This window comes from Saccoglossus kowalevskii, chromosome 16 (assembly GCF_978046115.1).
Source record: "Saccoglossus kowalevskii chromosome 16, keSacKowa6.1, whole genome shotgun sequence".
NCBI classification, from domain to species: Eukaryota; Metazoa; Hemichordata; class Enteropneusta; family Harrimaniidae; genus Saccoglossus; species Saccoglossus kowalevskii.
The window spans coordinates 13497232-13511955 of NC_140656.1; the positions used below are offsets into that span (position 1 = coordinate 13497232).

At 37.1% G+C, this 14724-nt stretch overlaps 2 protein-coding genes across 2 annotated transcripts; both read left to right on the top strand.

Annotated features, from left to right (window-relative positions):
* The first annotated feature begins 2367 nt into the window (after window positions 1–2367).
* On the top strand, window positions 2368–9454 carry LOC102802697 (CMP-N-acetylneuraminate-poly-alpha-2,8-sialyltransferase-like). Its single transcript, XM_006824279.3, has 6 exons — window positions 2368–2552; window positions 5544–5688; window positions 6162–6274; window positions 6673–6762; window positions 7928–8160; window positions 8979–9454. The coding sequence occupies exons 1-6, from the start codon at window positions 2368–2370 to the stop codon at window positions 9191–9193; spliced, it is 981 nt and encodes a 326-aa protein (XP_006824342.3). The 3' UTR covers window positions 9194–9454.
* A 3326-nt stretch (window positions 9455–12780) lies between these two features.
* On the top strand, window positions 12781–13812 carry LOC100373539 (galactosylceramide sulfotransferase-like). The gene has a single exon (XM_002740972.1). It carries the CDS (start codon window positions 12781–12783, stop codon window positions 13810–13812), a length of 1032 nt encoding a protein of 343 aa, XP_002741018.1.
* The last annotated feature ends 912 nt before the right edge of the window (window positions 13813–14724 follow it).

The following is a 14724-nucleotide window of genomic DNA, read 5'->3' on the forward strand; positions in this document are numbered from 1 at the left end:
AGAATATATTCATTTTACAATATAAAAATATTGACTTCAAAAAGTTGGGGGTCACGAGTTTAATTTTCGAAGAAATGAATTGGTTATATTTTTTAGTGTATAGTTGTCATTTTTGGCAGTATTTTAACGCTTTTACCATATGTTCCTATGGCATAGATATTGTGTCATATCTCAAATTGTAGGCTGGTGATATGGGCTGAAAAAATATTGTGAATTATGGAATACGTTTTGTTGTCTTGAATTATATAATAACAAATCTGGGTTCGAAAAAAGTGTCAAAAATACAATTTTTCTTTAACATTGTGTTTCTATCGAATAGCGATTTTTGAAAAATATTAGGACAAAGTTTCTCAAAAATATACGTCACTGTAGCACAAAAAAGAATGCTATATTATGGTTTCTTGAGACAATAGATTCATTATTTTACATAATATATAGGCTTCTAAAACAATAAAAATTATGTTTGGTTTGAGACCACGACCGTCGATGCAAGCTAGCCTTCTGTACTCCATTATTTCAGGATTTGTTGCCATACCAACTAATTTTCCCATAATTCATGGTGATCACAATATTTAGTTTGAGTGTTTTCAAATAATACAAGATGGGATTAGGAATGTGCATCTTTCATGTGGAACTAGCGAACGTTTAGGCCCATGAAGCTTTGTCGAAAGAAACTGTTTTCTAATAACACGTGTTTATAAAAGTTGTTTTTTGGCTCTTGGTAGAATCCAATACGTTCATGCAAATGTTTCCCGTGATAATGAATTAAAGCCTTAAATGACCCCCCCCAATATATTTTCTGACCCATTGCAAAATGTTTTGATTGTTTGTTTGTTATCAACTGAAATCTCGCATATTGTGCATATGTCATAACCCCGGCGTAATTTGACGTAGTACATGTATTACAAATATTTACGCAATATGAATGGGGCAAAATTCGTATGTAAATTATATTGCTTGGTCACCATGAATATGAGAAAATCTTGTTTGTTTTTTTTTCAATTTGTTTTCAATATGGTGCAATATGATTTTATTTATTCAAATAGATTCAACTTTCAAAATTGCCGGTATCCTTGTGTGTTCTCACTTGGTAGACCATGTATACTAACCACCTTATAGTACATAATTGTGTGCTCTATCAGCTTTCTATACAGAATTATTGTGATTCGCTATTTTTGACAAAAACGTTGAATGGCATAATCATAATTAATACGATCTTTTTGAGACAGTACAATCACAATGAGCAAAAATGAAATTAAACATACATCAATTAAATACTTGATAGCATATGTTATTTGTGAAAACATCTGTAAATCAAGCTAAAAGCCATAATCATTAAAAAAATGGAATAACTTTATAAATTGCCTGATAACTTCAACTTTTCTAATCATAATTTTACTTTCATCCTTCTATTTTATAGTAATATTCCATGTTCCCATCCCTATATTCAATTTTAGTTATGGTGTAAACGACAGTTACACTCAAACTCGCGTTGCATCATGGGAGTGTCAATTAGTGCGTAGTGGCACGGGATCTATATTCTATTAAACAAACAGTGGTTTATGGATTTTGAACACACACATATTCATTTCCCGACATTATTAGCTATATAATCTATTCTCAGTATATTTGGTGACGTGAATTAACACAATGTCTACTTCTGCACAACGTATAATTCTCAAACTTGATGCTGAATATTTGAAAAAAAACAAAACAGCGCGTAATCGGACTTTTTAATCCCCACGAGCCAGCCCGTCACAACAATCATAGTACGTTGAACAATTGTATTAATTTGTTCTGTCGCTTTATTGATATCATTCTCGTTAACAAGAATATTATATCGATCGACGTGGGAAAAGTGTTGGCTTCTCGCTATCAATTAATACACTGCATGTCGAATAACAGTCTATGAAATTAACATTCACGAACAATTCTGCCACAATATGCGTATAGTATCGTATGAGGTGTTGAGTTTATCTCATTTTGTGCCACGACCCGATTATATCAAGACGTTGTTCAACAGTTATAATACAAAGGTATACTTAATGGTAACTCTGCCCACTCATCATCGCTGTCTCGGCGTTATATGTGTGTCTGAGCCGGGAAAGTAATTACGTAGTTTCTACCAATTTGGTTTTATTTCTTTAGAACGGGGGATATACATTCATCCGTGACCAGGCGCACTGCAAGTGAACTTCCGTAACACGATTCCGGCTAGCAAATGCGGAGACCGTGAAGAGGCATCGCGAGGTTTTAACATGCACCGTAACTGTTAATACATATGTAAGGAAGGAAAACGCGCGCACGGACACCTGTATCCACCGTACGTTATATGGCGACCCTACGTTCCAGTCATCGATGTCTAAAATGTCACCCTACTGGCCGGTTGGAGAGCTAGCCTTCGTGATTACCAGAAAGAGAACGCTTTGTATTCTATGGATTGGAGTCTGTGTTTCCGTCATACTGCATTTTGCGATCGGTAACTTACGCGTCAAGTTACGAGTATCATCGAGCAGTCATACCGTGATACCTGGCCCAACTATGGTTTCAAGGTTAGTTACTTTAGTGTATCTATAATGACGTAATACGTACGTTATTATTAAGTGTGTAGTTGAAATTTAGACATCGCTGGTTGTTTGTTGTTTTGTTCAAGTTGGATACAGTTTATAATAGCCATTTTGCGGCGCTACGAGCAGAGCTGTTCACCTTCTGTTGTTACAGTTGCCCTAGACGCAAGACTATTTGTTTCACATTATACTTATGTGAGTCGCTTATATGTGTCTGGGAAAGAAAAGACATTTCGCCGCTGTTGTGGTCCCGTCTTTACAATGACAGTCATTATTTCGCAATCAACGTTTCGCTGTATAATCACGTAACACAATATGTTAATGTACCATTTTATCTATAACATTTATTTTGTCTATTTATTAATAATATACCGTATTATTAAATATTGATATTTAATTAATTATCTTATCATTTTTTTGTAATAATGTCATTTTTACTCGTGTGTGACTCGTTATAATAGAATAATTCTAATTTGATGTGCGCACCCTTGAGCGCGCTCTCTAATAATGCTTTTAGTATAGCTAACCTTCGCGCTGACTCAGGGCATGGTGTACTTCATTTCACTATTTCGGGCACAGGTAAAGCGTGGTTCTGCAGTCTTCTTCGAGGGCGACATATATACTTTTAATGCACCATTCTTTTAACGCAAATATATTTTAACTTGTTCTGGGAGCGAGGGTTTACGTACGTGTACAGTGGAAATGCAGCTCTAAATAAGAACGACACAAATATAACGTTTTTGTTTGTTTCACATCTGTCTGAAAACATCATGATGCAAAAGTGAACTTTTTAAAAGAAAATAAATAGTATTCGTGGGTGTTTGACAATTTTTTTGTACGAATAGTACATGTAGTTCGGTGGCCATACTTTTTTTTTATTTGAATTCTGTGAACAACAGCGTAGCATTTATTGAAACCCTTGACATTTTGAATAAGTTGAGCAAGCCCCCCCCCCTCCCACAAATACATGACCATTTTATGAATTAATTAAGCAGGTGATTTGCGGTGAAATAAATTACTTATTTCACGATGTTGTAATGTCGTAAATATGAGTACGGCAAATCTAAATCTGTATAATTATTTCGTAAGAGAAAATGAATCTTTCAATCTTATTTTTGTAATGGCGATCTAGACAGCGGGAGAGTCGTCACCTGCGCACGCGCGGGAATTGAGTCCCAATCGATGATAACAACACGCACTAAAAACGCAAAGGCTCATCGGTAGACGCTTGTCTGTAAACATAACACGCTATGACCATCTGACGCATGCGCAGGTGACGACTCCCCGCTTTTACATATCTTACCTCTTGCAGCACTATAGGCGCTAATACTAACGACACACAGTACGGTCTATCACCAGTCAGTGCCGATTCTGAATACAACAATCATATCAGAAAGTTAAGTGAGAGACTCACATTGTCAGTGAATCGGAACAACTCCAATTTGGCCCGAATCAGGTATTGTATAACGTTGTATGCTAATATGCAGGGTACCACACATACACTTTAATACCAAAAAAAGCAAATCAATTATACAAAAATAAATAAATAAATAAATAAATAAATAAATAAATAATTATATGAATAACATGTATAAAATTGGACGGAAATCTGACAAGGTCCCTTGTTTTAATTGCATTATTTGCATATTTAAAAATAGTTTACATAATTAGGAGATCATTGACACAAGTGCTAAAATCGCTGACATTGTCGTCATATGAATAAATATCCACCAGTTTTTAATAAAAAGTTACATTTTGATTATGATGGAGTGTATAACCACTTGAATTGGGAATAGCTGAAATATATTAATTAGCTAGTGTTATGCAAATTAGTCTATATCTCTACTCTAATTATGTATTCAAAAGCGTTTCACTGCAACTGCCCACAACACAACATCTAAAAACTCTCTCTCAAAAAAATAAAATAGACCGAAAAATGTATATCGTTTAAAAGTATACTGAATGACCAGTGTCATTACGGCTCAGGGGTATGACTTCCTCTCACATTTTGTCAGTGGTGGCGCACTTTCGGCGAGAGTCGGAAATCCGGAAACAGTCAACTGTTTCAGGATAGGTGGGCGTGGCTACAACACGAGAAATATCCCAAATTTACTTGGATACGAGTAATCTTTTTCAGCAAAAAAATCAATAACTGCCGATTTCAATGGGACACAGATCTAAAATGGGAAACGTGATGGTGGGCATTGGACAGGCACTTTAGACGGATGAACTTGAGAACTACTTGCTCGATTGGCTTCAAATTTGGAACCATAACTTCAAACATGCATCTCCTGCAGTCCGACCTGGTATTTGGCTCTCTTGTTTATAGTTACTGTATATGTGGCCTCGAAATGATTTAATAAGCACGTATTATCTCATGAAACTTGACATGGATGGGAGTTAGTTGTGTGCCAACTCTATCTTTATGAACAAATTATTTAAGACGATGATGTCAGTTGTGAAGACAATAACATACCTGTGTTTACATAGTGATCACTTTTGTTTTTGAAATTGCACTTTATAAGGGGAATAATATGCACGAACACTAATAATGTCTGCAGAATGTGTGTAACCCCAATTACCAACGGCGTTTGTAATATGCAGAGATGTAACAATTGAAAGCAGTCGCAGATTAATCATTTGTTTGACATATGACTGTTTTTTATCGAGTTTAGTGAGCTTTTTTCCACATCAAGTTTGGTCTTTTTTGTTCAGTTTAGCCTTTTTCGCCGTGTTTAGTTGTTCCTATACAGTCAGTGTTTATTGTTACTCGACTACCCCAGTTGGGAACTACTTATTAAAATAGAAACAATCATTTGAGACGCAAATACATATGACCCACCACGAAACTTAACACACTGTAAGAACATTATCACTACGATTGGTGAGTAGTGTTACATTCTATGCTGCGAACGGTGTACATGCCTATATAAAAATTAAAACCAACTTTAATTTGAATACCCCGCTTGTTTACAGAAAGGAAATACGAAGATTTAGGTCTTCTGTTAACAGTATTATCCTTGCAAAGAACAACATTGTTCTCGGTGAGCGACTAACATACTCTTCAATCCAACGTGAGCATTTCCACATATCCGCCAAATTGTACAACATTCTCCCCACGGTAAGAAATTTACCACATATCTATAATCATTGCTTTCACCTCACTTTGAGATTCGAAAAAAAAAATACATCGGCTACGCAAGGTCTATGTATTATACCATCTTATAAGCCACGCCCTCTAGCGTCAAGCGAATCTGTGACGTCAGCCATCAACATTGAGCAGCGAGAGTGCCAGAAACATTGTTACATGTGGTGTGTAGCCCTTCGTCATTTACAGTCACATAGTGAAACTATAATAGTAAAGTATTTATTTCTATTGACGGATGACTACTGATTATCGACGTTATGAATAGCGCCTTTTATAACAAATTACTGTCACAAGAGCGCTTTGACACTAGAGGACGCAAATTATAGAATTTCTACGTTGCGTACCAATTGTCCGGGTATATTCAGCAACACTCTGATTCAGTGTATAACGTATTACGTAATATAATTAATATGTATTCTGTATTGTTTTTAACTACTTCCACTCAGACATCCAGTGTTGTTGATAGACGGCACAGGTCATGTAGCGTGGTTGGTAATAGTGGTATTATCCTAGGTAGCGGCTGTGGACGGAGAATAGACAAAGCCGAGTACGTTTACAGGTAAATTCTTCATACACAGTGTTAAATGTACTAGTAAGTAAAAAAAAAAACAGGCGTCTCTTGTTCCCACCTAGTGCATGTTTTGTTCCCAACTGTCGCTCTCTCCGATAGATTAAAGTCTTCTCGGGTTTGTATATGAATAAATGACACTGTCCCGTAATATAGCATTTTTCTGCTTTCATTCATTCATTCATTCATTCATTCATTCATTCATTCATTCATTCATTCATTCATTCATTCATTCAGTCAGTCAGTCAGTCAGTCAGTCAGTCAGTCAGTCAGTCAGTCAGTCAGTCAGTCAGTCAGTCAGTCAGTCAGTCGTCAAAGATATGATAAACAGACTAGAGACTAACCCCATCTCGCTATATATGGTTTACTGATAGTATGTTTCATTACAGGTGTAATGCTGCCCCAATCAATCCACATGTAAAAGACGCTGGAAGGAAAAGCAATTTTGTAACATTTAACAGGTCAATTATGCACAAAAGGTAATGGTATTCGAAACTATTGGGGGTGAATAAATTGTGGTGGATCGTAGGCCAAAAAAGGTCAATATTATTATATGAACTTGTTCGGACACGTTCTATGTATTGAGGTAAATGTCTATTGATCATTTTTGAAAAAAGTTAATCAAAGATCACAAGAAGGACATAGAAGGACATAGAAAACATTTTTTGAGAAACAAATCATCTTTTGCCACTTTTTAAAACACAATTTTTGAAATAACCTAATTTGATCACAATACTATTACACACATAGTTTATGTCGTGTAACAATTTTGTGACGTCAAATTTACGTAGATGGTTGTCAAAAATGAAGTTAAACAAGACAACTGTTTGGCTTTGTAGTTGATCGTTATTTTAAACATAGCAAAAACAGTATATTTTATTACAGATTAAAATAATATTGCCTTGAATTGCACCCATTTAATGTTGTCGCATAATGAAGCGGTATACTGTTCAGGTGAACCACGAACATGTGAGCTCAGCAATTTGCTACGAAAGTATTAGTTTTGTGCTGGGCGACAGTGTCCGACATTGAATTTCAGTGTTGTCTCTTCCGACTTTTTAAGGAAGGTTTTGACGGGGGATGTAAAGCATTTTTGACATTTTTACATTCCATGATTGGGACCACGTTGCAGGGTTGTACAGTCATCACTTTAATGCGCCATGCTGACGTAAACCAGACCTTGTCAAACACAAAAACCTGCATACCTTATTCAGGGTCCCCAAAGCCTCATCACGATTTTCAAACTGTGGATTTTGGCTCCCAATACGAGTACATCTTTCCTATAATTCGCGCCCTCTAGCAACAATGTTTAGATTACGTGAATAACGGCCACGAAGAGTCGATATTGATTTGAACTTCGTCGCCATGAATAAAGATTATGTTCACGCGAGACTTCAATGTATCTATAAAATGACGAACAACAACACAACTAAATGCCGTTGTCGATTTGAATAGTGATTGCTTTCACACTGACAGGGATGTTTATTAGTTGTCTGAGGTCCTCTGTTGTACTCACCCAGAGTAGGGGGTACCACTCAGTGGTAAATCCAAGTTTCGTTTGAACTCGGATCCACCGATACAACAACCAAATTGAAACAGACTAGTTAATCGTTGACGTTGGAATTGATTTTCTTACCTCCACAGATATGGCGGACTTCGTACCGTACAGAATCGTACGAAACTAAAGAATGAAATCAACGGCCATAATCTAATATGGCTGCCTGTTTATAGTCAACCCAGTATCGCCAACAGCTACATTACCCTGGCCTATTTACTGCGTTATTTCAACATACCGGTGGTGGTTATGCACCCGACTCATATGATAGAAACACGAAGACATTGGAAGAAGTGGGGAATAAATAAAATAATGAGCACAGGTCAGAATGCCAGCAGTACATTACGTATCCGTTCAGTTGAAATGATAAAAGCTGTGTACAAAGTAAACAAATGGGCGGCCCAATGAAATTACGTTTCCCATGACGCACTGATGCAAACCCTGGTATTGCGGAGCCGCGCTTTAAGCAAGTCTATGGGAGTAACCTTAGCTCTTGTGTGTCGATTAACATCCTAATATCTGAAAATAATCAATTTCATGACACAAAATATACCAGAAATTACTTAAATACCACCACAAAAACTAAAAACCGACACAAGAAAAGTTATGGGCACACGGCGAGCCTACTTGCTATGACCGCCCTCTCTCTCCATGGTGGTATCAAATCATGTACCTCTCCATCCAATAACATGATGTGATGTTCCGGTCAGTATAGTCGTACAAGTGGTAATTTAAATAAACGCGATTCATTTACCGAATTTTACTATATGGAGAGGGGTGGTAGCTACCTTGAATACGGCTCGAAACAAAATAAAGAGCAGTGCGTTTTCTTTAATGGAATGGTTTATTCCACCGGGCGAAAACGCCATGGGAAGTATAGGGGGTTACGGACGCAATTGTAAAGAATCAGTATTGCAATATCAAAGTCGGGACTACTTTTTTTTTTTAGTTTTCGCGATCACGCTAAAAAGGCTGAACTGACAATTCCTTTTTTTTTCAAACAAAAAAGAAGTCCCGACTTTGCCATTCTATGTTGTAGTGTTGTCGTTCCATCCTTTCTTCAAGCGGGAGTAAACGACTTTATGAACGATGGTTTGTGTGAATGGAACTCATTTGTGTTGTGTTTTTTCATTACCATAGGTTTCTACCTGGTGTCAGTAGCCATTGAATTATGCGACGAAGTACAATTATACGGATTCTGGCCGTTTACCGTGTCACCGAGGGGAAAGCCCGTGTCCTACCACTATTACGATGATCTTAACTTTACAACTACTCACAATTTCTCAGCCGAGTTCGACGTCTTGGTGAAACTTCACGAGCTAGGAGTTGTGGAACTTAACGTTGACTGTCACTAAACAATTGTTATCGATTTATAGAAATTAATTTAAAAGATAGCCAGTGATTGGTACAATTCACTACTTATCAACAACCCCATAGCACCGCGATGTGGAATACCAGTCAATGTCTCGAACAACGGAGTGTTTCGGAAAGATGATCATCTGTGACGTTCATTTTCATAGTAGTTTAGACTAGTGTCCCCCCATGAAAAACACGTTGTAGTGTTATCACATACCGAAATAAATATTTACTTAACTGTTTAATGTTTGTGTACATAACTTTGTCCAGAATGGCTTAATTGTTTCACATTATCGTATATAATGTTGACTATAGAGAATGCATTGTTAAAACACACCAAACACAGTCACACATTTACTCATAAACTTATATGAATATGCATAACGCTTCAAAGTAACAATTTTTGTACGAGTGTACTTGTTCTGTATACACGTAGAGGGCGCTGTTAAGTAGACTGTTTGTACAATGAAATACGACCATAATACTGTGCTATATTCTATACATGTTTTTACACAAACTGTGTGAAATTTAGGTACATATGGACATAATATATTACATAATATGAAATACAACCTACATTTCTGTGGCAACAGCAAAGTCATAAATTGGGTACTCTGCATATGTACTCTTAATGTGCTCATAATCAAATAAATATTATTGTCAGACTCGGAAAATTGTTATTATAATCATCGCAAACAACTGATGTATACTCACATGCAGAATAAACTCAGATTAGCCTTTAGATTCTAGTAGAATCCCGTTTAAATGCATGTATCCACGCGACTGTCAAGGCAAACACTATGCAACGCCACCAACGTCAGCGATTTTTATCCCCCTTGACCCCAGGTGACCCCGGCCTCGTTACGAAGCCGGCTAAACCGTGAACTGGCTTATTGATTTATTTACCCAGTGTTCACAAAGACTGCTCAAAACGTTCAGTGGTGATGCATTATTTGGGCAGGACACTGGGTATGCATAACACTTCCAAGTAACAATTTTAAATGCAATCCTAAAAGAAATGGAAATAGTACTTAACACAGTTCCCCGGCGTCCGGTAAAACGATTACTCTAACTTGTTCGAGATAGTAATATTGTCCTACAACTTAGATGGCGCTGTTAAGCAGACTTTTTGTTAAGAGCGCCATCTTGTGAGATAATGCCATGAAAGTACATGTTATCATGGATAACACAATAGGTGAATTTGTTTGATTGTTACCATTGAGTGGTTTATTGTAATTGGAGGTTAATGACATTCATTTTCCTGACGTATGAATTCAAAATGACTGAAGGTCCACGTTGTTAACTCAAATCATTCTTAAATTCACAATAAGTATATCATTGGAGATGGCAATGCCAAATCCAAGAGGTACTAGTATACAGCACATGTATGCCAATCCACCGTATACCAGTAATTTCAACTCTCACAGTACATTGTTATGCATAAACCGACCGCCATATAGCTTCGTAGCTCTCATAGCTATATAACTATGTAGCATACGTGATTCTATCTCAGGCTGGTGAACAGAGTACTGCGTCAAGTGAAATTACATACTACAGGGACCGTAGAGGGTGTATTGCTAGATCATGCCATAGACAGACATTGCACTCAAACAACTTAGCAAAGATGGTTTTACTAACTGAACATCGTAGTATACGATGTATTCAACGTTAACAAATTCTTCTTTATACACTGAAACGAAAAGTAAAACTATAATCACATGTGTGGGTGTAATGAAATACAATTTGATTTGATTTTCACAGCGTCGTTGTGATGATAACTTGTCATTGATAGGATAAGACGTTAAGGTCGAGGGTTTAAGGTCAAGGAGCCAAGGCCACAAACAATCAAAATGAAAAAAAAAATTAAATAAAAATACAATTTTAAAAGTAAAGTGAATTTAGGCTGTTACGCAGCCTGTTACGCACAAGGTACTATGTTGTTGCGGTTATTAATTACTTTTTTTTCAACCCACACGTGTATTTATTTCAAAAAATAAGTTCATGATAACATTTATCACATGTCATACAGAAATTTATCTTTACAGGCTTTTCAAGTATAAAAGTATTGATATATTTTGTAATTAATTGTACAAAGAATTCTTTCTTCACATGTAGTTTCCATGGTGTTGCACGCCTCGATCAGGAAGTCGTTTGATTTATGTAAGTCAAGGTTTTAATTACTAATATATCCCTGTTATTGGCAATTGGGGTTTGAATTACTAATACGTCATTGCAATTGGCTGCATACGATTGTGGGAACGAATAAATATAACAAAATAAACAAAGCAAGTTAACAAATAGATAAATGTTTTATTTTAGTAAGCTATTCATGCCAGGTATAACATTGACTTTTTGCAATCATAGTGCAATTGCTGTCATTTAGAGTAAGCTGTTTTACTTTTCAGACCATATAATCGGGTTAGTGCTAGAAAAACGAGGCTCCATTATCGTAGCCACCGCTTTAAAAGTAGCACAGAATACACTCACATGGTTAACGTGCCACTATTATCGAACGGCGTGGTTCAAATTTTGTGTAAACAAACCATAATATCTCACGAACGCTGTACACATCGCATGGCCACCAACGTCTAACACGATTCCGACGCTTTATGTTATCGCAAAATGTCTATGTTCTCCAATTTCAGAGGCTGTCGGCTAACATATATAACAGCTTGTGAATTACAGACCTAATCCCATCCAGCCAGCCAAAATCCGTTCGCCATATGTTGCATTTGAATTCAATTATTTTTCAATGTTTTCAACAGAATGAGAAAACTGTGCCGTGCAACTGTCGGTGTTATACTCGTCTATCTTTTGATAACGGTAACTGTCTTATCAATATCTTTCATCAAATCACCGACGCTGAATAAAAAAACAAACAGGTAATAATATTTCATTTCTCAAAATTCCAGATTTCACAATTGACATGTCTCTCTCTCTCTATATATATATGAAACGTTCACGGCAGTGTGTATAACGGGGGCAAACTGGGGGTAATTTGAATAACAGCAAATCGAACACAATTAGAGTGGTTTGTCGAAACACGACACAACTCTCTATAGTAAACATTTAATACACTGTTTTATGAGTAGGCCACACATAATAGGATATATTTTCAAAACAGCAGTATATTGTACAAGTCTCGAACACATTAAAGCACGGTAGTCGTCGCGCTGCGCATGTGCCGCATTTGTGTTGATAAACATTGGTTTTCCCACAATCCAATGCGCTCTTCAAATGAAAATCACAAGTATGAGGTTTGACCTGGGCGCGACTTGCACTGATTACCGCCGATGACTCCATCGATACTTTCCAATCACATGAAAATTACTTAATTAAAGCTTGGAAACGTCTCACTTTTTACTCGTTGATCTGCACAACAGTCAAAGTCGCCATCTTTGTTTATATGAGACCCATATATCTCCCACATGCGCAGCGCGACGACTACCGCACTTTAATGTTACCAATGACTTACATTTGTACAGCATATGTTGTAATCTATTGGTTATAGTCAAAATATCCTCATGAATATTCATTCTGTCTCTTTTTGTGCAGACAACAACCCCGTGCGTCTTTAACTCCAGCAATGAGGGGTAATTTTCCAACTTCTGTCTGTGGCCAACCAAGGACAAACGTTGTGTTTCTAAAGACTTATAAGACTGCCAGTACCACAGTCGCATCCATACTAGTGCGTTATGGAATAAACCGGAATTTATCATTCGTGTTACCGTCCGGCCATGTCGGAGATTGGTTTTCAAGAACACATCGCTTCAACAGTAAAATGGTGAAAAGCATGCTCCCACCTCTTCCAGGTACCGGCTACAGTATGCTAGTTAGCCATGTGCCGTTCAACAAGACGGCTATTGCTGAAGTGATTCCAAATGCCATATATATAACGATTCTGCGACATCCCGTCGATGCTTTCGAATCAATATTTGGATTCTTCCGAATTCCGCGTTACCTGAACATCTCAGCCAATACAAATCAAGATCCTCTGGAGGTGTTTCTCTCCAACCCTAAGAAATACATCAAACGCGCGAGTGATCCTTACCATAAGACATTATTAAGAAATAGGCAAATATTTGACGTTGGACTTGACCGTGATTACAATGACAACGATATAGCTATAGACACTGTGATTGAGAGAGCAGCATCAGAGTTTGATTTGGTGATGATAGCAGAGTATTTTGACGAATCTCTTGTTCTGTTAAAGAAGATCCTATGCTGGAGTTTTGATGACATTATTTATATAAAACAAAATAAAAGAAGTGATGTTCTTCGATTTGGGCTAAACGACTGGAAACGGCAGCGTATATTGGAATTAAATTCGGCTGATTATAAACTCTATCAACATTTTAACAGAACGTTGTGGATTAAGATCGAATCGTGCGGTGATGAATTTAATAATGACTTGGCAATATTTCGAAGCATGCTACAGAAGATGCATTCTGAGTGCGTTGACGATGACAAACACGAGAGTGACAGTAACGACAGGAGAGCTGTCACGTTTCTCAAAGACAGTGCCCCGAGTCATTGCAATGTGATAAAAGGAAATGACGATTTTACTGGCATTATCGCAAGGCAAAATATTAGTTTTACGTCTGCAAAGAATCAATAACACGATAACACCAGCTTCAAAATAATCTACATTATTATACATCTGACACAGGAAACTTGTTCTGAAGTGTTATGGACACGTTCGATTGTCTTTCCTATTTGGAAATTAACACTTTCCTTTGTTTAATTTAGACGCAGAAGCGCCACAAGCGCGTGATGGAAATGTCGTTCAGTCACTAGCCGCAGCCGTTTGCACAGCTCGATTGCACGTTCATTTCAGGGGGGGATGGGGGCTGTTATATTTTATTAAATTATTTCTACAAGCAGAGGGAAGATGTACAAGGTTATGACGAGAATACCGCAAAAGTGTTCATTCAGGCAGTACGTGAACGTATTGGCCCTCACGAAGCATCGATCCCCGTTCTGTATTTATACATACTCTCTTAATAACCCATTGACCGATTTGCACAGTTTTCCCGAAGCCGACCATCCATGGCCCGTGCGAGATCGTGTTGAGAAAGGCTGTATTTTACCCTAGCTAAATTGAAAAATTTGATTGGGCGCGCCAAGAAGCTGGATCAGCCAATTAGCGCCCATGTAACAATAGCTCAATTTCAAATTTTGCCGACAGTGAATACAGGTTGATAGTGAAAATTCTGCCAAGTTATAATGATGGACGATCGAATAAATAATCTTTGGCTGGCGAGGATGGTAATAAGCTCTTATTAATATTAATAATGTGCGTTACCAACGTTACGTTTCAAACATTTGTGGTTGCCATGGAGACTATCGCCTACATGATTTCAATACACTAATCTGCTAGTGCGCGTAATAATATTAGTTTACAATAATGTATGAAACAAATAATATAATACAAGTGTACATATTAAACAAAATATTAATAATACGAAGCTGACAATTTGGCTTTGTATAAAAAAAATGGTATATCGCCAGCACACTCAATTTAATCAAT